We start from the raw sequence: 23,612 nt of genomic DNA, 5'->3' as shown, positions 1-23,612 counted from the left end.
AAGAAAAATGCTGTAGCTAAATTTATTGAGCACTTACTGTTCACCAGCATTACTTGAGGTGGTTTGAAAAGCACTTAGCACAGTACCTGGCACCTCAGTAAGTGCTCAATAAATTAGTGAGGTTGTACTGTTGTTTTATTTTTATCTTTTTGCTCCGGACCCTAGTGGGGCCCCAGATATTAGACATGGCAGCCACCTCGGCACAGGCACACTGCCCTCTGGTGCCGCTGCTGGGGAATCAGCACCTGGGAGAAGAGCGTTCCAGCCAAACCAACCCACAGCCAGGGCCCCAGCCTGCGTGCGCATCTGCTCCATTTCCACAACAGTCCCTCGGTCCCTCTGTCCATCCAGAGCTCCAGCCCTGCCCCACCTGCTGGGAAGATAAGCCAGGGCTGTATCTGGAAGAAGGGGTCTGGTCCTGCAGCTTTGGTCCTCTCTGAGACAAGGCAGGGCCTGGGGAGCTCCTCTCTGCCACTGTCCCCCAAGCGGAGCAGCCCCTCTCTCAGTTTCCTCTGGAGAGTCCTCAACAAGCAGAGGGAGGCTTAGGCTGAAGCCGCAGGAGGAAGAGGACGGGGGCAACGGGCTGGGCCGGGGGTGGGGGAGAGCGTGGCCTCACAGACCAGAAACAGTCTCAGCCGCTGAGCACAGCCAGATCTCCTCCCCAAGAGACCACCCAAAGCAGCCTGGCAGCTCCTTCCCGCCCCGACCCCCACCCCAATATAGCCTTGATCCTCCCCCAAGGAGAAGGAGTTCTCATGCCTGCAAGGCCATCTGAGCCTCCTCCCCCAAGGAGGGGTCTCTGTGTCCCCAGGCTGGGACATAGAGTGCCTGTGGGAACATGAGCCCTCAGGGAGGTTCCCAGGCACCACAAAGCGTCCTGGGAGCAGTCAAGCAGCCTTGCATTCCTGGAGGAGTGGGGGATAACCAAGAGCCTGCCTCAAAGCCCTTTCAAAATCGCAGAGCCGGGGACTTCTGAAGCCAGCCATTGTGCCTAGCAGCAGGGGGATTTGGGTGACCTTGGATGAGCTTAGTCAGGCCATAGGGCCTGGCTCACCATGCTCACCCAACAGGAAGCACCTCTAAACCGCCCTTACCACCGCCCGCCCCCGCCAAGTCACCCTGACGTCAAAGGCTGTTTAGCGCAGTAAGAGGCAGGCATCAAGAAGAAATTAAACTCCAGCTGGAGAAGGAGGCAAGCTAGGGCTGAAAGAAGCAGCAGGGCTGGGAAGTGGAGGCAGAAATTCCTCAAGTTAATGTTTCCTAAGGCCCCTCGGGCCACTCCCAGGTCTTGTCTGAAGCTATTTACTTCCAGGGGGGGAAACCCTATTGATCTTCATTCAGCTCCTGTCTGCTCCTACATGGCGACGACGTTTCAGCGCATCACCAGTCACTGTGAGAAATTTCTCATTGTTTTACGCGGCGCGTCTCCCCAACCCAAGAGACTAACGTTCAAGACCACTGCACCGAACTGGTGCGAGGAACCGCAGACAGGGCTGGTGGGGAAGCTCTGGGGAGGGGGCGTCACTGCCCTGGGGTGGGCTGCTGTTGCCCCCTGGACCCCTGTCCACCTAGGCTTTGTCTGGAGATGCTTGGAGACTCTGGAACTGGGCCACCCTTCCCTCCTAGCCCCTCTCCATATGCACACCTTTACCTGCCTAACGCCTCTGCAGTCATTCGGTTTCCCACCTCCGTCCAGCCCCACCCCGGCTGGCTGGAGAGCTCCACAATCCACTCCCACTCCTCCTCACCCAGAAGAGCCAGCCAGGCTTCCCCAGCTGCTCGACACGGTCTGGTACCCTTTTCGAATTCCAGGTTGGCCCTCCACCCTACAGTACATAATGCGAGGGCGGATCTAACCAGGGAACCTACCATGGCCCTAACAGTCCCCGCCACCCTGCACCAAAGGGAAGTTTGAAGCCGCAGAATATCCGAAGCCATCAAGGCCAACCCAACAGTTTACGGATGGGGAAACTGAGCCTTGGGGGGGAAGAGGGGAGGAAACAGACGGTTTGATCAAGGTGGCCTATGTGAGGACAGAACAAAGCAGAAACCCAAGCCTCCTGGCACCCAACCCAGGACCCCCTCCACTTTAGCTCCCATGTCAAGTAACCAGGAAATCCAGGTCCCGGAAGAAGTCACGAAGCCCATCTGGCTCAGAGGACCCATGCATTAAACAGCTTTCCATTAGTTAAGACCAGAATCCATCTGAACAACAATAACGATGATAATAATAATAAAACGTGGAACAATACGCCTTGAAAATCTTCAATGAGCAACACTTGATAATCGCACACAGAATACCTCTTCCACATATTCATATAAAATAATCAATGATCATTTTTTTCCCGCAGACTACAATCCAATTACTCCTTTCTCCCTCACTCTCTCTCTCCCTCTCCTTTGTTACTTGCAAACCATCCAAGCAATCAATGCCTTGACCTCTCCCTCTGATAGACACAATTACAAAAAGACAGAGCAATGCAATTCATCTATTCAAGACGGATTGTTTGAACACTCTGTCACACTGCTGAGCTATCCATCTCCATGTCTAAGAGGAAATTTCAGTCCCCAAAAGAGGCACAAAGAGAGGGGGCGGGTACCATGCTCCCCAGCCCAGAGAGCCCCTCGCGCACCTGCAGGAAAACCCTCTCCTGGGCCAGTGCTCAGCGATGCCTGCCTGCTGGAGAAAGACTCGGCTCCAAGAGCAGCGGGCTCAGGCACTCCGGAGCCAGTTTCTGGGGCCTCAATTCCTGCAGTCCCGGCCAGAGCCCTGAGATCCCAGAGGTGGGAGGGACAGGGAAAAGGAGGTGGCATCAGGCTCAACCGAAGCAGTGTGTTTGGGTTTCAGTGTTAGATTCCCTCTCCTTGCCATGTCCATTGTAGCTCCCTGGCTCCAGCTGGGACTTGAGCCTGGGCTCAGAAAAGAAGGTAGCTCGGCTCCCCAGGAACCTTCAGAAAAGCCCAGAGGCCTCAAAGCCTTCCCATCCTCCGCCCAAGCTGGCACAGCTCCGGCGGTCACGTTTGGCATCAGCACAGCACCCCAGTCTGTAGGCTGGGAATCAAATGGGGCAGGGCTCTCGGATATAAATGGCCTGGGCCGACATGCTAATTAATCCTGGGGCTTAATACGAAGAAGATTAGAAGAGAGGAGGGCTCTGCCATCTTTTAATTGCATTATTACACACTGAACCCAAGAAAGGGCGGGCAGACTAGTGGATGTGCATACACTCAGGGCAGTGAGGAACCCCCCAACCCAATTCAATTTCACAGTAAGAGGGGGCAGCTAAGGGTAGGATACATCCTCCTGCCTCCTCTGGGACTGTCCTCATCCACTGCTGTCTTTTTGGACCCCCAAAGACCTCTACCCCTGAGGCTCGGAGGGTAGTACACTCATCCCACCCCCTGCAGAGGAAGGACCAAGGGAGAGGGACCTGCAATGCGTGGGCCGGGCGCACAGCACCCTCTGAATCCTCCTCCCTTCTCTCCAAGGCCATTCTGCCATAGAGACCCCCCACAAACAAAAACAAAAACAAACAACAACAACAAAAAAAAAACAAATAGAAAACTGAGGAAGGGAGAGAAGAAATAAAGGAAGTGCTGGTCCACTACCGAGGGGTGCCTCCCCCTGGAACGATGGCCAAGCTGGGTGCTGGGACAGGCAAAGGTGCAGAAGATGGAAGACATTTGAGGCTTGCCAGAAGCAGCCTGGGCTGCAAAGGGTTAAGCCTGACCGTGAGGACTATCCCCACAGTCCCCTCCAGTGCAGACTCCTCTGCCTCTGGGGTCCACCTGTGAGGGTCCTGGCCAGGGACCGAAAGACCCAGCCTCGGCAGAGCTGAGGGAGACGCACTGCCCCGGTCCACATGTGGAATCCAGGCGCATCTGGGTTGCAGGGAGAGAGCCGGAAAGAGGAGAGACCCTCCAGGTTTCTGACAGCCTCCCAGGAAAACGTCAAGTACGGAAACAGGCCGGACTTCAGTTCCCTGCGCCTCCTCCAGCCGCTGGCAGCCCAGGGTTCCCGCCTGGAAAAGAGCCCCAGGGAAGGGAAGGGGCCCTGACTCGCCGAGCTCTGCCCGTCAGATGCTGGTGGTGGCGCCTTGCGAACCCAGGCAGCTGAGGTCTCCGGCTCGGCGGCGGGCACAGGGCCCTACGTGGCCGTGGCTCCCGCGTAGCCGGGCCCAGGCCTGGGACACACACGGTCTATCCACAGTCCCGAACGCGGCCCGCAGGGTGCCTGGGGCGGCCACAACAAAGTTGAAGCCCGGAGTTGAGTCTCTGGTGAGAAGAGAACCAAAGACTTCAGAGCCCCAAAAACCCGCGCGCAGCCCGGCAGCCGCCACCAGCTGCGCAGGGATTTGGGCTAACTTTACAAACCACTCGCTTCCCTCTCGCCGCCTTCCCTCGCTGCGGTGCGCGGGTTCTGTCGCTCTCTCCCCGCCCCCCCCTCCCTTCCGCGCTCCCTCCAATCCCCACCCCCGGCGAGAGAGAGACCTCCGCCCCGAGGACCGCGCCTCCCATGCCCCACGCCACCGGGCTGAATGGGCGCCACGGAGACCGAGGGTGGCCACGGGAGAGGGGACCGGCTGCCCTCGTCCTGCGAATCCGTCCCCTGCGTCCCCGTCACGGTCGCTCGAGCCCTGCCCAAGGGGGAGCGAGGGGCCAGCGGGAGCAAGCCCCGGAGAAGAGAGAAGTTGGCACGTTCCCCAAGGTCCCCGCTCCGCGAAGATGCCGGACCGCAGAACTGGGTCCGCAGCGAGTCAGGCTGGCAGTCGCCGGGAAATGCGCTCGCGACTCGGGCTGGGACTGGAACGCCTCGCCACACTCCGCCGGGTCTGACCTCCCGGGAGCGCGCCAAGGGCCCCTCGCCCGCCGCGGCCAGGCTGCCTCCTTCCTAATAAGTAAGGCCGGTGACCCCGGCTTCGGAACTTTGTCCCCACCGGGACGAGTTCCTGGTGGTCAGTCGGCCCCGGGGAGCCCAGAGAGAGGTTGGAAAAATCTCTCGGGATCGCGTTCAGAGGGTCCCCTCTTCCCACCCCCGCCTGGGCGCACAGAGAGACCCCCGGCTCCGGGGAGCCCTTACCGATCCGGATGACGTGGGGCATCCCGCGCGAGTCCGGGATCCAGAAGGCGCACACGAGGAGCCCGGCCCAGTATTCCCAAACCAGACTCCGGAGGCGCCGCCAGGGAGCGGTCATCGTTGGGCGCCGCCGAGCGTGCCCGGGGCGCGGCCGTGGCGGGCTCCCTGGGGTGGCAGCTCTAGGCGCGGGCGCGCAGCAGCCCCCCAGGCGCCGCCTGGCCCAGCCACCCGGCTACCGAGCGCCGCTGCGAGTGGGGGGCGCCCCGCGGCGCCGCGCACATCTTACTGGGGGGCAGCCCCGCCGGCGCCCGCCCCGCCCGGCTGCCGCCCACGGGCCGCCTGCGAGCGAGGCTCTTGGGCTCCGCCCGGGCTCTGCTCGGACTCTGCTCGGGTTCCGGCTCCGGCTCGCGTCGGCTAGGCTCCCGCGCGGGCTCCCACCTGCCCCGGCTGCCGGGCGCTGGCGGGCGGGCTGCACGCGTCTCCGGCCGCTCCTCCTCCAGCCGCCGCCGATGCTATCGCCCGGGCTCGCACAAAGCCCCGGAGTGGAGTTGCACGCGCGCACACACTCCCTCCCAGCCCCCTCCTCCGCGCCCTGCCTCCCGCCTCCCGCACCGCCCGCCGCCCGCGCTCCCTCCACGCACTCCCCCGCGCATACACACTTCACACTCACACCCGCCGAAGCGATCACTCGCGCGCTCACACCTGCGCGAGGACGCTGAGGGCGGGGAAGGGGACCCTGGAACGGGTTTGGGGGCACCCCCGGAAAACGAGGACCCTCCCGGCTTCCCAGAAGTCCCCATCCGCCCTGCCGCCCCAGGCCCTTCAACTGCGAGGGTACGGAGCCGGGAGCCGGGCGTGGAGCGCGAGAGCTGGCACCGCGAGCCGAGAGACGGCGTCAGCCCGCGGCCCGACCGGCGGAAGAGACGCGCCCGCCGGGAGCGGAGGGACGCGGAGCCCGCCGTCTGCGGAGTCTCGCCTTCCCGCTCCCACGCGGCGGGCGCTGGCTGGACGGCGGCGGCCGGAGATCGGGAGCCGGTTTTCCTCCCCACCCCATCCCTCGTGGAGGCAGAGTTGAGGCTGGGGGGTGGGGAAGACAAAATTCAAAGGGAATTGTCCACCCCGGGCAAAGGGAGCTACGGGAGCTGGACGGGCTGGGAGAACCCAGGCTCTGCGGCGGAAGGAAGACTTGCCCGCGCTCCGCAGCGGCGGAGCAGCGGAGGAGGACGGCTTCAGCACTTAGGTTTAGAGGGGCGTGAGCTGGGCCCTGGTCCTTTTTCATCCCTCTTCCCCAACTACACAGGAGGGGCTGAGACTCCCCTCCCCCACTCCCCCCGGGCAGGAAAGAATAAAGGGAAACTGTCATTATCCGTGAGATGGAGCAGCGCCCGTGGGGGAGGACGCTGGAAAGGGTTAAAACGAATCTTGTTTATTAGCAATAAATTTTTTTTTCAAGTGGCGCTGGGTGTCGAGGGAAGGGAAGGGCTGCGGAGCGAGGCTGGAGCAGGAGGCTGCGAAATTCGCAGTTAGGCGAGTTTAATGACCTTTTTGACAGAGACAAAGCGGTGCCGATACAGTAGATAAATAAACGGATCTGTCGCCGGGCAGCGACTAGACTGTGTGTGAATTTATTTTTCTCATTTAAATAATTTGATCTATTTCATCATTCCCAATCTTTCCCATTTGCCAGCTGTCTGTAAGAGCATGGCCCCCAACATCTGAAGAGCAAATCTTTAATTTTCTTACAAATATATTATTCGTTGAGCTCTACCCGTCTGTGAATGTCCCCTTCTTTTCTTTCCCTTCCTGTTTGGGCGCCGGGACCGTGGCGTTGTCTATGGATGTACGCCGGCCGTGTGGCTGGTGCTCCCATTAGGAGGGATGGTTCCCACCTGAAGAGGAGGCCACCCAGCAATGGGAGGAGGAGAGGCTCCCAGGGATCCTGGCAAGAGAAGGGAAAGAGGTGTACCCGCTCCGGGACACCTTCGAAGAGCCACCAGCAAATGGAGGTTACCGCGCACTTGCCTTTGCGATGCCTGGGCCGCCCTCGCCCTGGAGCAGGAGCGCCTGGTTTCCCAAGCAGCCACTGGAAAACGTTGCCCAAGGGACCTGAGGGAAGGACACCGCAGACCAGAGCCAGAGAAGCAGCAGCTGCCACCTCTTGATAGAGAAGAACGGGCCCCCGTGGGCGCGGGCAAGGAGAAAGTGCAGGAGAGGGAAGCAAGGGGCCCCTGCCCTCCAGGGTAAAGCTGGGGAGGGGGGGTCTTCTTCACTGGAGACCGGACACACCTTCTCCATCGCCTTCAGCCCTGAGGAGCCAAAAGGCCTGGCTGTTTCCTAAGGAAGAAAGGGAGGTGCGGGAAAGGCTTGACCAGGAATTGAACTCAAGGCAAAGGCATCCCCTACAATGCCTGATGGTTAGGGGATGGGCCGGGATAGAGGGGCCTGGAGGTGGATTCTGAACGGGTTACTCTGAAGGCAGCCCCTTGCCAGGAGGGGGTGGGGTGCCCAGGAGTGGCCTGGCAGGGAAACTGGGAGAAACAGGAGGGTAGAAGGGTGGCTGTGGGTAGTTCTGAACCCCAGACCAGAGCTCTGGGAAAGGCCAGCATGGGGTGGGGGTGGGAGTGGGGGGCGAAAGGGAGCGATTGGGAGGAAGAGCAGCCTCTGAAAAGTCTAGCACAAAAGTGGTAGGAGAGAAGTGAATGGATGAAGACAGAGGGGGGAATCGGAGGCCCCCAGAGGGTGAGAGTGTGCTCCTGTCACTGCCAGAGCCTGTCGTTGTTCCCCTCCCCCCGCCCACCCCAGGGAAGTGGCTCAGGCTGGGTCTTGCGCCTGCTGCATCCCAGAACGGGCGCGAGTTACCCAGCACTGTGAATGGAAGCTTCTCTCTGCTTCCTGTCCGCTGCTGCTGCTGCTGCTGCGGTGGGAAATGGACTCCCAGCTTCAGCGGCTGTGGGGCTCCATCCCTGGGACTGGCAACCCGGCTGGAACCCTGGAGTCAAAGCAGACTTTGCCAGCCCAGTCCTGGGCCTTATCCTTGACCAAGCCGCAAGCCACTTTATAACACAGTCTTCCCCCAAATGGCAGCAGCCTGCTTCCTCCCCGGGGGGTAAAGTGCTGAAATGCATAACCACAATAATAACCACTAACATTCATTCCATCCGCCTCCACAACCCTCCATCATAGGCTCTGTGTTGTTTTTCCATTTTGCGGATGAAGATGCTGAGCCCCAGAAAGGTTAAGTAGGAAGTGCAAAGTCACACAGCTAGCATGTGGCCATCCTTCCTTCAACAGATATTTATCAGACTTCACTGTTTGCCAGGCCCTATGGGCGAGGAGCCAAGATTCGCGTGTAAGCCTGACTCCTGAGTTTGCAATCTTAACCCCTGAGCAGGGGGCAGCTTCTAGGGGGAGATCCTCCTCACCTCTACCAGTGGCCCCTGGGAACTCTGGCTGCTGGTAGAAAGGATAGCAGTAGCATAGGATTTGGGCTCTTCACTAGGGCACACCGGGGAACCCAGCTCGTTCCTAAGTTGTGAAGGGGAGCCTGCAGTCTTCTCTCCCTCCATGTGCTCCCCAGGCTGCCGGCCCCCGGCAGGCACGGGACTGGCACTATCTCAGCCGCATCTCAGGGGACTGGGAGCCGCCAATCCCGGCTCTTCGCACTGTTGGTAAACAAGCCTACCCACCAGCCAGGCCTGGGCTCCCCGCTCCCCCACGAGGCAGCCAGCGCTGGATTTATGAGGCCTCCAAACCTCATTCAGACTAATGCAGCTTTTCATCCCCAAATAAAAGGGGCTGCTGTCTGAAAGGACAAGTGCTCCTGCATTTCATTAACATCCCCGAAAACGGCTGAGCTGGCCCAAGTCTCTGCCAGGGAGATTCATGGCTCCCACTAGCTCACAGGTGGGGGGGGGGGGGGCGAGAAACTGGAGGCTGCCAGGCCCCTCCCTGACCCTGTTCCCAGACCCCTCCCTAGACCCTCCCCAGGCTCCTCCCCCAGCTTCTGCAGGAGAGGGAGGGGGCCTGCAGTGGTGGCCGATTGGGCTCATTTGGACGAGTCCCCTGTGTGCGTGTTTTGTTTAGACTGATCCACTCCCGCTCTCAATCCCCGCACAATCACGGTGAGCGATGAGGCCCTGGGCTCGAGTTAGCGAGATTCATGATCTCCGCTTCCCCGGGAAACCACCACCGAGCAAACGCGTGGGTTTGCTGAGTGCAGATTCCTAGGACGTGAGTGCCCTCTGCCGAAGGCTGCCTGCCTCCCGCTCCCTTCCCACCGGCCGGCGGGCAGGCTGCTGGTGGGAGCTGGACGCCGAAGCCCTGGGACTCCGGGCCGCTCCCTACCACTGGCCTGCATGTGGCAACCCCGCAGACCTGCGCTTGGGGGTGCCTTGGTGAGAATAGGGAGGAACTTCCTCCCCCCATCTCGTTCCAGTGGGGGCTGGGACCCAAAGGAGGCAGCTGCCAGCGCTTGCCTGGTCTTCGCCAGCCGAGAAAGAAGCAGGCGTTCTTCCCCAGTTTCCACTCTTATCTCACCGCGTTCTCTCGGCGGCAGAGCACACACCGGTCACAAAAGCCAAGCGAGGCCCTTCACAGAACACTGTGACCTGCCCTTTTGCTCAGCACGGGCAGCCTTTTACCATCCCCTCATCCCCGTCCCTCATCCCCATCCCAAGAAGGGAGAAAGAAGACAGTGGCCAGGCTCCCACCTGAGCAAACAGCAAGCCGGGCGAAGGTTGCATCGCCTTAGATTTTTGTCAACAGTCAAGCAAGTTCATTCCCACTGAAGTCAATTCCTGAGTTTATTGTCAGCTTAACCCGCTGCTGCTGAGTTATTTCTCAGCAGTGAGGGAGACAGGTAGAGAAGCCACCAGAGATAGGTTATTTTACTGACATCTGTGTTCGAATAGTCCGGGTGCAGTTGTGGTGGAGGAGTGAATGATAGCTGGCCATCCCATTTGTATCTATACAAAATGGAACGGCCACTGATGGCCTGGAAGCAGGTCCAGCGTGGCTGCTGTGGGGGAGGGGAGGAGGCAAACCGCCCACAGGAAACCATCACCTCCGCCTCCCAGGACCAAATCACTCACTCACCCCCTCGCTCAGTCGTTCAGTCATTCACTCTTTCCTTAATTAATTTATCCATGTAATCACTCGGTCTTTCACTCATTTATGCCTTCACATTCATTCATTTGTTCATAGGATCATCCATTCATTTTTTATCCTCTTAGTCTTTCACTTATTCATCAATTCATTTTCTCAATCCCTTCCTCATTCATCTACACTATTTATTTGGTCATTCCCTGATTAATTAATGCATCCAGTCACTCAGTGATTCATTCAGGCATTCACTCACCCATTCATTTATTCAGTCTTTTGTGTAATCATTTGTTCATTCATTTATGCGTTCATTTGTTCACTCACTTTCATTCACTCACTTATTCATTCATTCTTTCATTCAGTCATCTACTCTTGTATTCTATCACTCAGTTGTCCATCCCTTCACTAGTTTCTTCGGTCCTTTGCTCAATCGCCCACACACTCAATGTGTGCATTCATACATAATCCACTCACTCACTTATTCTCTCTCTGTGTCATTCATGCACTGTCTCCCCACCAGACTGAGCAAAGACACCTGCCTGCTTCTTCTATCTCAGTCCCTTTTTAGGCTGAGCCTCAGACACCTTCCAGCGTCTAGGATTTGTTTTGTTTTACTGTAAGTCTGCTTTTATTTAATAAGTATCAGTTTTTACTTATATTCAAATACATAAAATGCTGGCACAAAACTGAAGCTGCTGGAGAAAGATCAATCATCGATGTTCTGTGGGTTATCGAAACTTGCATTTCTCTAAAAGCCAACCTCTAGTTAAAGCCCAGGGCACCCCTGCAATGTGCTAAGCTCCCCAGCCAGCCACCCAGGTGCCTTGGCTCCTTTGGAGTCCCCAGCTCTCATATCCTCCACCTGATCACAAAATCCAGCAAACCTCAGGATTCAGCTAACATCCCTGCCCTGCAGCAAAGACCAAGGCCCAGAAAGGCCCCCAGAGCCTGGGACAGGTGTTGGATGTGAGTTAGAGGAACCACACAGTGCCCCGTGCTGAGCCTGGAGCCACGGTATCTTCCATTTACATGATCTTTCTTTTTCCTTGAAAGAACCCAGGGATACATGGACTAAGAAATGAGCTGAGAGGAGTCAAATAAATTGCCTACAAATAACTTGCTGGGGAGGGTAGAGGCAGGCAGGGAATTTTGCTCAAGGGGCCAAAGATGAACAAGTGGGCAAAAGACAGCCCTGAGGTGGAGAATGTGGCCACAGTAGTTGCCCAGGGCAGGGAGAGGGAAGAAGAGATGTGATGTGGGGGCATTTGGAGGATTTTGAGCTGTCCTAAATGATATCTCAGGGTCAGATGCTGGACTTTATATATCCTGCCATAATCCACTGAATGTACTAGCGGAGAGTGTGAACTACAGGGTAAACTATTATCCACGTGGTGCAGCAGTGCTCCGAAATGTGTTCACCGAGTGCAATGTGTGCCACAGTGATGGAGGAGATTGTCGTTGTGGGAGGAGTGGCATGGCAGGCTGGGAAGTAAACTGGAACCGCTTATATTTTTTAATGTAACATTTTTTTTGGTGATGTATATATCTTCAAAAAAAATACAATTTACAATAATGATGGGGTGAGGGGGTGGGGAGTGGGGTATATGGGAACCTCTTATGTTTTTTATGTTTTTTTATGTTTTTTAATGTAACGTTCTTTGTGATCTATTAACTTTAATTTAAAAAGTGTAAAAAGAAGAATGAGTGAATGATGAGGGTGTGAATGAATGAGAGTGAATGAATGCGTGGTTGAATAAATGAGAGAATAAGCAAATGAATGAACAAGTGAGCGCATGACTGGATGAATGATCTGTCACCAATTAAGTGACAAAACTGAGCTTCCGATCCAAGTTTCTGGACTCCAGGTCCAGTGCTCTCCCCATTACTTAACAATTGCTCTCCACCGTGCCTTGACCTTGCAGGGTATAGCAAGAGGTAGGGGTTCAAAGGGGAGGTGAGGCGAAACCACAGCCTAAGTTGGCCAGCAATAGATGTGCGAGAAGGGCCTCCCTCGGAGGCTGCTGTGAGTCAGTTCTCAGCTGCACCTGTCCCCCCTGCGGGCAGGAGGCTGCCGTCAGCCCTCCTCAGGGAGAGAAAGAGTAAGCTATGAAAATCCAATCACTGAGTGATAAGAAAATAAACAAGTGAACTTCTCCAAGTTTGCCAGACTTCCCTGCCCGAGGCCAGCTTAATTAAAGTTGATGTAGAATTTTAAAGTGGGAAAATAATTAGGGCAAGTGGTAGAAAAGAGAGAAGAAGGAAAACATTGTTTTGTTTTGTGTTTTGCTCCCTCTTAATTATGCCACAGACTGTCTCTCCCGTGGATCCCATCCCGAGCCTGCCCTCCGCCAATATTCCAGCAGGTGGTACGCTGTGTGAGCGGCGCAGGCACACCTGTGCCTCTCTGGCACGCAGGTATGGTGCTTCTCTGCCCGCAAGACAGGCAAGGCGGCAGGCAGCCAGGCTGGGAGTGGAGAGGAGCACGTGCCCGTGGCACTCAGGAGGAGGACGCAGGGGCAGCTGGGGCAGCAGGCTGTTGAGGTGATGCTGCCTCCTGCCCCAGATGCAGAGGCGAGTGGGCCCTGGGGCTCCTGCTGCCCATTGATGTCAGATCTGGGCTCTGGTCAGGGGGCAGTCCTAGCCCCCGCCTCATGGTCTGGTGGATCCCCAGGGACACAGACCCTGTCCCACCTTGCTCCAGCAACTGCCACATATTGGAGGAAGTGCTTGGTGTTTGTGCCTGGGGGGGGGGGAGCGGGGGGCAGAGAGGCAGCCTGGGGCTAGCCAAAACTCCAGCTGTAGCGGGTGCTGGAATCAAGCCCACCCGCCGCTGGAGCACCTCCTCGTCCAGATGTGCCTTTACTTTGCTGCTGTTCTTCCTTCTGGTGCCTTAACCCATGGGCAACCGGGAGCCAAGAGGCTGAGCACCAGACTCACGGAAGTGGTCAGAGGCACAGGCAGCCGGGGCAGGGGAGAGAGCTGCAGGCTCCTTTAGGGGAACGAGACGGGGGGATTCCTCAAGCACTCTTTGGAGGGAGCTGGACAGGTCTGCAGGGCAGGAGCCCGTGCCTGCTGCTATTCCCCTGTGCAGGCACAGGACCATACAACTGCACAGATAACGTACCCGTGTACACAACTCTTCCTCCCAGGACTGATGAGAGCACGAACTCTGGAGCGGGCAGCCTGGCTTCAGATGGCAGCACTGTCTTTTAACAATTGAGTACCCTGGGCACATTACCCAATTTCCTGTGCCTTTATTTCTTTCTCTATAAAATGGGGATAATAATAGCATCTGCCTAACAGGGTTGTTATGAGGATTAAATGAGTTAAAACATGTGATATGCTTAGAACAGCATCTGGCCCATTGTGGGGGTATAATGGGCATTAGTGATTCACTGTTTCTCCTGCTTGGACATGGCCAGTTCCTGAATAGAACCCAGGAGAAAATCCTCTCCTCCAAGCCTCCATTAGGAAGAGCAATGTGTTTTACACACACAAACACACACACACACACACATTCGCTCAGACTCTGGGCTTCCGCAGCTCCCTGGAACCGGGATGGGAGGGGTGGGGAGGGGCTCAGAAGAAATCTATACCTGTCAAGCTGCCCCTTTACTCCCCCACATGAAATGCATCCATAGAAGCCATGAGATTGTTGAATGGGGCTCTCCATCCGTCTGTCCTACTGGTTTGCTGGCTAGGGGGAGGGATCTCTAGGGCCTGCTGCCAGGGTTTGGAACGCTCCAGGCTCCCTGCTTCCTATCAAGCTCCCACCCTACTCGCTGGTCTACTTCTTGGTCCCAACTTTGGTGATGAGCCTGGCCCTCCCTGCATCTTAGTCTGGGATCCACTCACGCCCAGGGGAACTGCCTGGCTCCTGGCCAGGGAAAACAATTCAGGAAACAAGAGGAACCCCCACCCCCACCCCACTGTGATACAGAGTGGGAGCCTCAAGGAGGGCCTGGGTCCAGAGCTCCAAGACCAAATGCTGCTGTACCTCCCAAATGGCAGTAGGAATGCAGCTGCAGGGGCAGCTGGGAGAGGTGGTTTGGGTGGGAGCAGGGGATGGGGGCGGTGGTGGAGGAGCAGAGCTGGAATGGAGGAGGTCTGGCTGCAGGAGCCAGACCCAGCAGAAGTGCCATCTTTGAAGCAGCAGAAGGACTGTGCAATGGGGAACCGGGCTCTGCCAATCAGTTAATCCCAGGCTCCCGCCCTCCACCTGGGTTGGGCTGGGTTGAGTAAATGGGCCGGGGATGGATGCCAGTGGCCGCAGCCTCGTTTCTCTGATTTGGCTTCACATCAGGCTGTTGACTTAGCCAGCCGATGCCTTTGCTTTCAAACACGTTCACACATCCCTTCCAAGCACCAGAATGCTCAGAGAAGCTCAGAGAAGCCCAGAGAATCTCTGAGAAGCTTTAGGACAGATGGGAAACAGGAGATAGGGAGAAATCAAGCTTCGGATGCCCCATTCTTTAGAGATGTGGGACAATCTGACATGGCCCACCGTGCCCTGGCACAAGAGGTTCTCTTTCTCGTGCCCCAGGGAAGAGAGGGCACGGTGGGGTAGCCAGGGCAGCCCGGGGGGGCCTTTCACATGCCCCTTTCCTGGGCACCGCTGGAGAGAGCTGGTGTTTGGGGTCTGCCTCAGTGGAGCAGGAGCCCTTAGCCAGCCATCATATTCTCCCGTGGCCGTAAGCCAGGACAGGTGGGCAGGAGTATGTGAGAATTCAACAGCTCCTGGGGGGACTTTGGGGGCTTGCCTGTGTCTGCACACAGACCATCAAGTAAAAAATAGAAACAATTTCCAGATAATTCAAGGGAAACCACTTTCACACCAATTACATTTCAAACTGGTTCCAAATATCTGTCCAGCTGCTTCCCTCATCCATTCATTTATTTATTTTTTCAACAGGCATTACTGGTGACCTACCATGTCACAAGCCATGGGGAGACCAGCAGGGACTGAGGTGACTCTCCGTGGTCACAGGGCACAGGTGGAAACCAAGGGGACAAACAGTGGAGGCCGAGGGGCACAGATGGTGACAGAGGAGCTCATGGGGACAGAGAAAAGGACAAAGGGAATATAGGGAGGGTTTGCGGGCCCAGAAGACAGCTTGAGAGTCCAGGTAGGGGCAGAGGGATAAAGCAGTAGCTCTTGGGACCCAGACAAGCGTTGGGAGAAGACAGGCAGGAGTTGTGGCGACCCAGACAAGAGTGGCTGGCTGGGTTCTAAAGCGCCAGCCACACCCCATGCAGGAAGGAAGCCAGGAACGGCGCACCCACGGCACACACGGTGCACTGCATGGCCACCTAGCCTGTGCCCGGCCCTGCATTCCTGTACTCGAGGAGCCCTCGGGGCACCTCGGGAGCCAGGCCCTGAGAGACTGAGCATTTGCCCATAACGAGCCCAGCGCGGTAATGGCGCCGACGTGGGCGCTGGGGAGCCCAGAGGAGGGAGAGCCCTCAGCGAAATCCAATGGCTTCCTTGATAAAGATGAGAGAGCTGTTTAAGCCCAGCCGAGCAGCCTCAAATCCAGCAGCGCACCGAACCAGCCGCCTGCAGGATTTACTCGACATCTCTGTCCTTTCCGTCTGGCCGCCCCACCCGCCAGCCTCCCCCAGCTCCAAGCACCAGGGGGCTTTAAAAAAAACAACTTTAATGAGATGTCATTTACACACCATAAGCTTCATGCATTTTAAGTATACAATTCAATGACTTTCGGCAAATTCGCAGAGTAATGCAACCATCACCACAATCCAATTTTAGAACATGCCCGTCATCCTAAATATATCCCTGGTGACACTTTACCTAGGAAACTTTAACTCAGTAATTCTGGGGCAGGGCCCAAAATGTATGCATTTGAACAGGTTCCTGGGTGATTCTGGAACAGTGGTGTCTGGGGACTCATTGCATCTAAGCCACAATTGGAGGGACCTATCTGAAAATGCAAACTGAAAGATGCTGCTCTTTGCTTAAAATCCTCCAGTAAATAAAAATCTGAGACACTTATTAGGTGCTTACTATGTTCCAGGCACTGTACTGGCACTGTACAGGCACTGCCTCTTTTAATCCACAAAACCATGCTATAAGGCAGATACTATTATTTTATTTACTATTATTTTATTATTGCTATTATTATTTAAGGCAGATATTATTATTTATTACTATTTTCACTTTGCTGAAGAGGATACTGAAGCACAGAGAAGCAAGGTAACTTTCCCCAGGTGGCACAGCCAGTATGTGGTGGAACCAGGTTTTGAACCCAGGCCACCTGGTTCTGGTGCTCTTAACCATCTCATTCCCATCGGTTGGGCATTATCTTTCTCTCCAATCTTATTTGCATGGCTTCACAACATCCTCTTCCCCTACTCTTCTTCACTCCAGCCCAAACAGGCTGTCTACTCTTTCATGCCTTTGAGTCTTTGCACAAGCTTTTCCTCCTACCTAGATCTTCTGCCACCATTTTGCCCACTGGAAACTCCTATTTATGCTTCAAAACCCAATTCCAATGCCTGCTTTGTGATCTTTTCTGCAATTCCCCCAGGCAAAGAAAAGTGTGTTCCACCTGCCCTTTGCACCTACCTCAATTAAGGAGTGGATCTCGTCAATGCTGCAGTTACTCTGTTTGAGGTCAGGGGCAGCATCTGCTTTATTTCTGTGCCCATTTTAGTGCCTGGTATATAATAGGCTTGTTGAAGAGCAATGATTCTTCCACCAGCCAGAGGCAGGGAGCTGTTCTGCTCTCTCATTTTGGGCCCCTGCCCTAAATAAAGGTCCTCTCTCTGGTATAGCAGACCCTGCCCTCACTGGACACGGCTGCCATTTTTAAAGCTGTGACAGACACTAGGGCTCAGACCGCAGGGACAAACACTGGTCTTATTTGCTTCTGTATCCCCTGCACCACCACGGGTGCTTCCATAGTGGGCCCTCAGGAAATGTGCTTGTGAGTGAACGAGTGCGTGCGTGAGGCTGCCTCCTCTGGGTTCCCTGACAAGGACTCTGTCTGGCTCACATGCTCGTTCCACTTAAAGATGCCTGGATCTTTCCTAAAGCCACTTATGCAGGAGGTTAATTCAAGTGCTTTCCAGCTTAGCAAGCGAAAAACAATTTGGTGATGCGGTGAGGTGTTCTGTGTGTTGTATTTATGGATTGGAAGTAGGGGAGGGGCTGGGGGCGTTATTAAGTTTAGTGTTACAGGGACTGTTACATGGTCCTCCTTAATTACTTTTCTCCCTTTAATTAGATGTTGGAATTGGGGGCGGGGGGGGGGGTGCCCGGTGGAAAGGCACTGAAAGTTGCTGCAAAGAAGAAAAGGCGTTGGTGGCGTTCTGCCATGTTAGGACAGCAGGCATCTGTGGGTGTCAGACGGAGAAGGTGAGGGAGGGGAGATCACACCCTCTCTAAAAAAGACCCCGTGAATATCATTCACTCTCTGTGCTCTCTCCTTGGTCCTCACCAGGGGCCCTGTTTTTCCACATTGTTCTTTCCTTCCCAGTTCCTCCCATTCCACCTGCTGGGAACTGTCCCAGCCTCCTGCCTGCTTCCAGTGCCCATCTTCCTTCTGACTCCATTCAAAAGTGCAGGGTGAGCAGTTGTCTCTGGCGCACTTGCCCCTTTGCAGTGGTGCAGCAAGGACACCTTGGGCATCTGTCCCCTTGGCCTGGCCGTCCCTAAGCCCAAGGTTTCCTCCCCAACATAGGTCTATCTTCACACTCCTGTCCTAGAATGCCCTGCTTGGGGACATCCAAACATGTAACGTGTGCCAGGCTTTATGGTGATTTCATGCACCCCTCTCAGTGCCTCTGGGAGGTCCGGGCTGTGATCGGCGGTAATGGACTTGCTGCAGCCACGCAGCCAGGAAGCAATAGCAGGAAGCATCTGAATCTATCTGGATCGTTCCTTGCACGGCTACGGTCAAGTAGAGTTTCTGCAAACTGAAAGGCTGAGACGCAGCTTTCCAGAATGGACCTGAGGCACTGGGGCAGCCAACACAGCTGCTCTGGCTGCAGCAGGTGTGGGAGAGTGGGCAGGATTCCTTCAGGACCCAGTTGACGGGGCCCGGTGGGGCCCACCATCCCTCACCCGCGCCGGCTTCCCGTGCCAAGCCTCTTCCTCTTCTCCCCACTGCCTGTGGGGAGAAGAGCACTCCAAACCCTGCCCATCTGCTGCATTTTCCTGAGACTCCCGAGACGATCCAATTCCACACACCAGATGGGAAATAGCATGTACATTTCGGGTGGTGATTAGTGTTTTTGTTTTTTTCCCCCAAACGCTTGCGTTAATGGAACTCCTTCCTGAAAGTAAATTGGAGAGACTTGGGTTTGATGGAGTCTCGTCGACCTCCACCCCCTCGCCCCTCCACAAGGCCAAGCACAGCCTCTCCGGGCTCTTTGGGCAGGAGCCTCGCCCTCCACCCTGCCCCTCTGCCCAGGCCCACCATCTCCACTGACCAGACCTCACTCTGCAGAGCAGAGCAGGCCCGCGTTCCAGGCCACAAAGAACTCTTGGTGGAACCTGGCCAATTGCAGGGCAAATAACTGCGGGGGGGGGGGGGGGGGGGAACCTGCCCTGTGGAGGGTTGGGGCCAACCAGGCTGCCCTTAGATAACATCACCTCCAGGAAACCTGGTCGACAGAGGGAGTTTGGATCTGCCAGATCAATCTGGACATTCCTTAGGGCTTAGGACTTGAGAAGAAGTTTGCATATAATGACCAATTCTTAAAGTCTAGAACTTGGTTCTCCCTCTATTTGAACCAACATATGAGACATGGTAGGTGTCAACAGATGCTTGCTTGCTGAGTGAATGAATAACAAGATAGATAAATAAAAGGATTTCTGTGCATGTGGTTATATATAACACTCATTTCCCTATATATTTGTAAATTCACAAACACACACACACAAACACACTGCTTCTTCCCCAAACTAAGAAACTGAAGTTAAGAATATATTATGTTACATAATACACAGTGTGTATTTCTACAATATATATATAATATATCATATTCATATTAATGTATATATACAATATCAAATTTGTCAGACACTTTACCAGGTACTTTCACATGTCATTTTATTTGATTTTCATAATCTTGTGAACACTGTTGTGTGGTGCAGCGAGGTCATGTAACTTGACCAAGGTCCCACGGGGAGCAAGGATCAGAAGGGAGATTTGGGTCTAGGTGTAGCTGGTTCCAAAGGCCACAGGAATTCAGCCAAAGGTTTGGAATGGGAAGTGACATGCTCCAGTTTGTGCTTTTAAAATTGCTCCACTCTCTCTGAATTTGGTGGATTGAGGCTGGACAGCCCAGAGGTTGGGACACCTTTAGGGGCTGCTGAGTAGAACAGGTGTGGAGTGACAGGGCTGGTCTAGGATGGTGGCAGTGAAAACAGAGAAGGTAAAATACCACAGGCAGGGAAGCAGATGTGGCTCAAGTGATGATTGGGCTCCAGTCTACTACATGGGAGGTTCCTGGTTCAGTTTCCGGTGCCTCCTAAAGAAGGCATGCTGGCTGATGCAACAAGAGACACAAGAAGGAAAAACATAATGAGAGATGTGTCAAAGCAGGGAGCAGAGTTGGCTCAAGGGATTAGGTGCCTCCCTCCTACATCAGAGGGGTCCTGGGTTCAGTTCCCAGTGCCTCCTAAAGAAACAACCTCCTAAAGAAACAAGGAAGATGAACAGGTACAGCAAGTGCAAACAGCAAGAGGGTGGGAGAAATAAATAAATTAAATAAATCTTTAAAAAATTTTGCAGGCAGGAGCCAGGGAAGGATGTGAGCATCGAGGGAGGCTGGGCAGACACCAGTGCCAGCCCAGGCATGGTCAGGGTTAGAGGGGAAACTGGCTTGGGGAAGAGGATGATAAAGGACAATTTAGGACCATTGGGGTTGGGATATAGACAGATCATCAAATTGGAAAAAGGGCTTTAGACTTTGGAAAAGAGGTCAGAGCCTAGAAGTAAAAATGTGGAAGTTTAATCTTCATGGGGGCAGAAAGGAAGCTATGAACAAGAATGGAATCCCATGAGAGTGGAGAGGAGAGGAGAAGCGGGCACAGAACTTGGGAAGCTCCCTTCCTAGGCAGGGAAGAGTTGGGGCAAGGCTGGCTGAGAACACACACACGTGTGTGAGCATATGGATTCGTGCCTATAGTAAACACTCAGGTGCGCATACACATACTTGTATGTGCTGTCACACACATCAGCACACTCACATATGCATATACATACACACATACAAATGCACACACTGATGCATACATATGTGCATTCACACTCACACACCGTTTTGCATGTACACGGACTCAGATAGCTGCTTATGAGCCGATGAGAGCTTGGGGCCGAATCTCTCGCAAAAGTGGTGAGAAAAGACTTGCAGGTAAAGAGAGGGAAGGACGCTCTTGGCCTCTGTTCCTGGGAATGAGCAAAGAAAGGTGTGTGTGTGTGGCGGTGCCTTCCACAGAGGGGAAGCAAGCGAGCTCAGCTTCAGGACCCTGTGCTGCTCTTTCTCCAGTGCCCTAAACGCACCTCTCCTGGAGCCTCCTCTGGTTCTGAGACAAAGGGTCCAGCAGGTCAACTTCATCCAAGGGGCTTCCTCACCTGGAACGCATGCCATCCCCGGAAGGCCCGTGGCTGACACGTTTGGTGTCGAGGTGGTAGACTGGCAAACCAGGCACCCCTCCAGCCCACCAGGCAGGTGGCTGTGGCTTTGCTCATGCCGAGGATGATGGGAAGAGAAGGCTAGGATCGGGAATTCTGCAGCCTCAGCCTTCCCAGGTCAGCCCAGACCTGGGGCCTTTGTCTGTTGGTCAAGGTCTCTTCCCAGGAAAATCAGCCTCCTGGGTACTCACTCTCTCTTCCCAGAAAGCTCACTCACAAATTCTTTCTTTTTTAAAAATTTATTTCTTTTTAATTGTGGTAAAATATATCTAATGTAAAAATCATTTTAACCATTTTAAGTGGACAATTCTTTGACATTAAGTACACTGACAATATTTCCAGACTATTTTCATCATCTTAAACCAAAGCTCATACTCATTTAGCAGTAACTCCTGGGTCTGTAATCCTCCAGCCCCTGGTAATGACTCTTCTGCTTTCAGTCTCTATGGATTTGCTTGTTCTAAGTATTCCGTATAGGAGAAATCATGCAATATTTGTCCTTTTGTGTCTGGCTTATTTCACTCAAAATGATGTCTTCAAGGTTCATCCATGTTGTAGCATGTGCCAATAGTCTCTCCTTTTTACAACTAAATAATATTCTGTTGTACGGATGTACCACATTTTATTTGTCTACTCATCTGTCGATGGACACTTGGTTTGCTCCACCTTTTGGCTGTTGTGAATAACACTATGATGAACCTTAGTGTACAAATATCTGCCTGAGTCTCTGCTTTCAGTTCTTCTGGTTATATACCTGGGAGAGGAATTGCCAAGTCATATGGTAGTTCCATGTTTACCTTTCTGAGGAACTGCCAACCTGTTTTCCACAGCGGCTGCACCATTTTACATCCCCACCAAAAATGTCTGAGCATTCTTATTTCATCACATCCTTGCCAACACTTGTTATTGTCAGGATTAAAAAAAAAAGCCATCCTAGCGAGTGTGAAGTGGTATCTTGTTGTAGTTTTAATTTGCGTTTCTCTAATGGCTAATGATGCTGTGTATCTTTTCAGGTGCTTATTGCCATTTGAGTATCATCTTTGGAGAAATGTCTATTCAAATCTTCGGCCCATTTTTTAATGGGATGTTTGTCTCTTTATTGTTTCACTCAAGATTTCTTGGTTTTCTCTGTCTGACTTAGGCATAAACAGCATAAATGTCCTTTAGCCAAGGCTCGGGGAGAACTGGGTGGGCGGAGAAGCCACAAAGACCAAGTAGGTTAGATGAAGAAGGGCGAGGTCTCCTGCTTTCTGGGTAGAAGTCCCCTCATCGGCTCTTTCCTCTGTCCTCCAGGCACTGAGTCGGCAAGGCTAGGGGGAGGCTCTCAGAAAAGCCTCACCTTGAGCCCCTCAGGGACTGCCAAACCCGAAAGCCATCTCTACCCAGTGTGTCAGCCCCAATCTTTTGGTTGCAAGGGAAAGAAAGTTTCTCAGGTTGTTGAAGTGCGGTTTTCAAAGTAAGAACATCCAGAGTGATCTCTGCAATCCCAGACAGTCTAAATCTCTGGCCTAAAAATTCGTGTGACAAAGGCTTAAAAATGTCAGTGTGTAATTACTAGCCTGCCATCCATCCTGGCAACAGTCGTGTGCAGGAGGTGGGAGACGCAGGAGCTTCCCTTCTGCAGATGAAGAAACTGAGGTTAGTGAGTCACAGAGTGACTGCACCCCCTTATTTCGGCCAATGTGTGAGAGACTGGTTCAAGTCCCAGCTTTCCCTCCTAGGTGTGTGATTTTGATCTTGGTTTTGTCTTCTGAATGATGGGGTAGTAGTATCAACTTGAGCATTTGTTGTGGGAATTTGAAGAGATGAGGCACATAGTGCACACAGTACCATGCCTGGGGTGTAGAGACACCCAAAAAACGTTAGCTCTTTTTTTTTTTAAAGATTTAATTTTTATTTATTTATTTCCCCTTCTCCCACCCCCGTTGTCCACTCTCCGGGTCCTTTCGCTGTGTGTTCTTCTGTGACCGCTTCATCCTTGTCAGCAGCACCGGGAATCTGTTTCTTTTTGTTGTGTCATATTGCTGTGTCAGGTCTCAGTGTGTGCAGCGCCATTCTTGGGCAGGCTGCACTTCGTTTTCGCGCTGGGTGGGGACTTGACTCCCAGCCCGTGCTCTCGCTGTCACTGTCCTGAAGTAGCTGCCCCCAGGCAGCGTGGAAGGCCCCAGCTGCCTGGGGACCTGTCACTGGGTTCAGAGGTGCCTTTCCTGCCGCCCTCTTCCAGGTGCAGGCGTGTGCGCCTGCGTGTGCGTGCACTCACCTGGTGGCCCAGGCCACTGCTGATCTGAGTTCTGCGTGCTCTGTCCTCTAACGGGAAATCACAGGGGCTCCGGGAAGGGAGTGGCAGGGCTGTGCTGAGGCTCAGAGCCAGTCGCCGTGCCTTGCTCTTAGAGCTAATGCAGGCTCTTGAATACCAGAGGCGTGCGTGCCACAGACCAGCCACTTAGGCTAAAGTGGGCCTGCTCGTCAGTGGGAGAGCAATTCCCCACTGCAGGCAGGCTGGGAAGAGGCCTCTTTCCTCTCAATCCGTCTCTGCCTACTCCATTCCCCCCAGGGTCCTCTTTGGGGGTTGCTGATAGCCATCTGCGCCTTGGGGGAGGTTCTTTAAAAGAGAATCCACAGCACGTCTGGTGCTGGCTGCACCCTCTCTCGGCTTCCCCCCATTCCCCACCAGCACCTGTCTAATTACGGGGAGGGCTGGGGTTGCTGCAAACCCAGATCTAGCTCCTTAACTGCCTCACTGTCCCAGGCCCACCTCTGTTTCCCTGTGCAGG

At 54.3% G+C, this 23,612-nt stretch overlaps 1 protein-coding gene across 4 annotated transcripts in view; it reads right to left on the bottom strand.

Moving 5' to 3' along the window:
- GRIK3 (glutamate ionotropic receptor kainate type subunit 3) overlaps positions 1-23,612 on the bottom strand; it is a 251,307-nt gene that overhangs the window by 213,741 nt on the left and 13,954 nt on the right. The window contains exon 1 of one of the 4 annotated variants that reach the window (XM_058303866.2): positions 5,516-5,615. The exons of 1 other annotated variant lie outside the window; for it this stretch is intronic. Coding sequence is in view for 1 of the 3 variants with exons in the window: in XM_058303865.1 (XP_058159848.1) it covers positions 5,081-5,195 (115 nt within the window). In the remaining 2 variants the exon portion in view is untranslated. Of the gene's footprint in view, positions 1-5,080; positions 5,331-5,515; positions 5,616-23,612 lie in introns of those variants that run through there. 2 more of the 4 variants (XM_058303865.1, XM_071217536.1) reach the window with 2 other exon arrangements.

This window comes from Dasypus novemcinctus, chromosome 9 (assembly GCF_030445035.2).
Source record: "Dasypus novemcinctus isolate mDasNov1 chromosome 9, mDasNov1.1.hap2, whole genome shotgun sequence".
Classification (NCBI taxonomy): Eukaryota; Metazoa; Chordata; class Mammalia; order Cingulata; family Dasypodidae; genus Dasypus; species Dasypus novemcinctus.
This window is presented reverse-complemented; position numbering and strand designations above follow the sequence as displayed.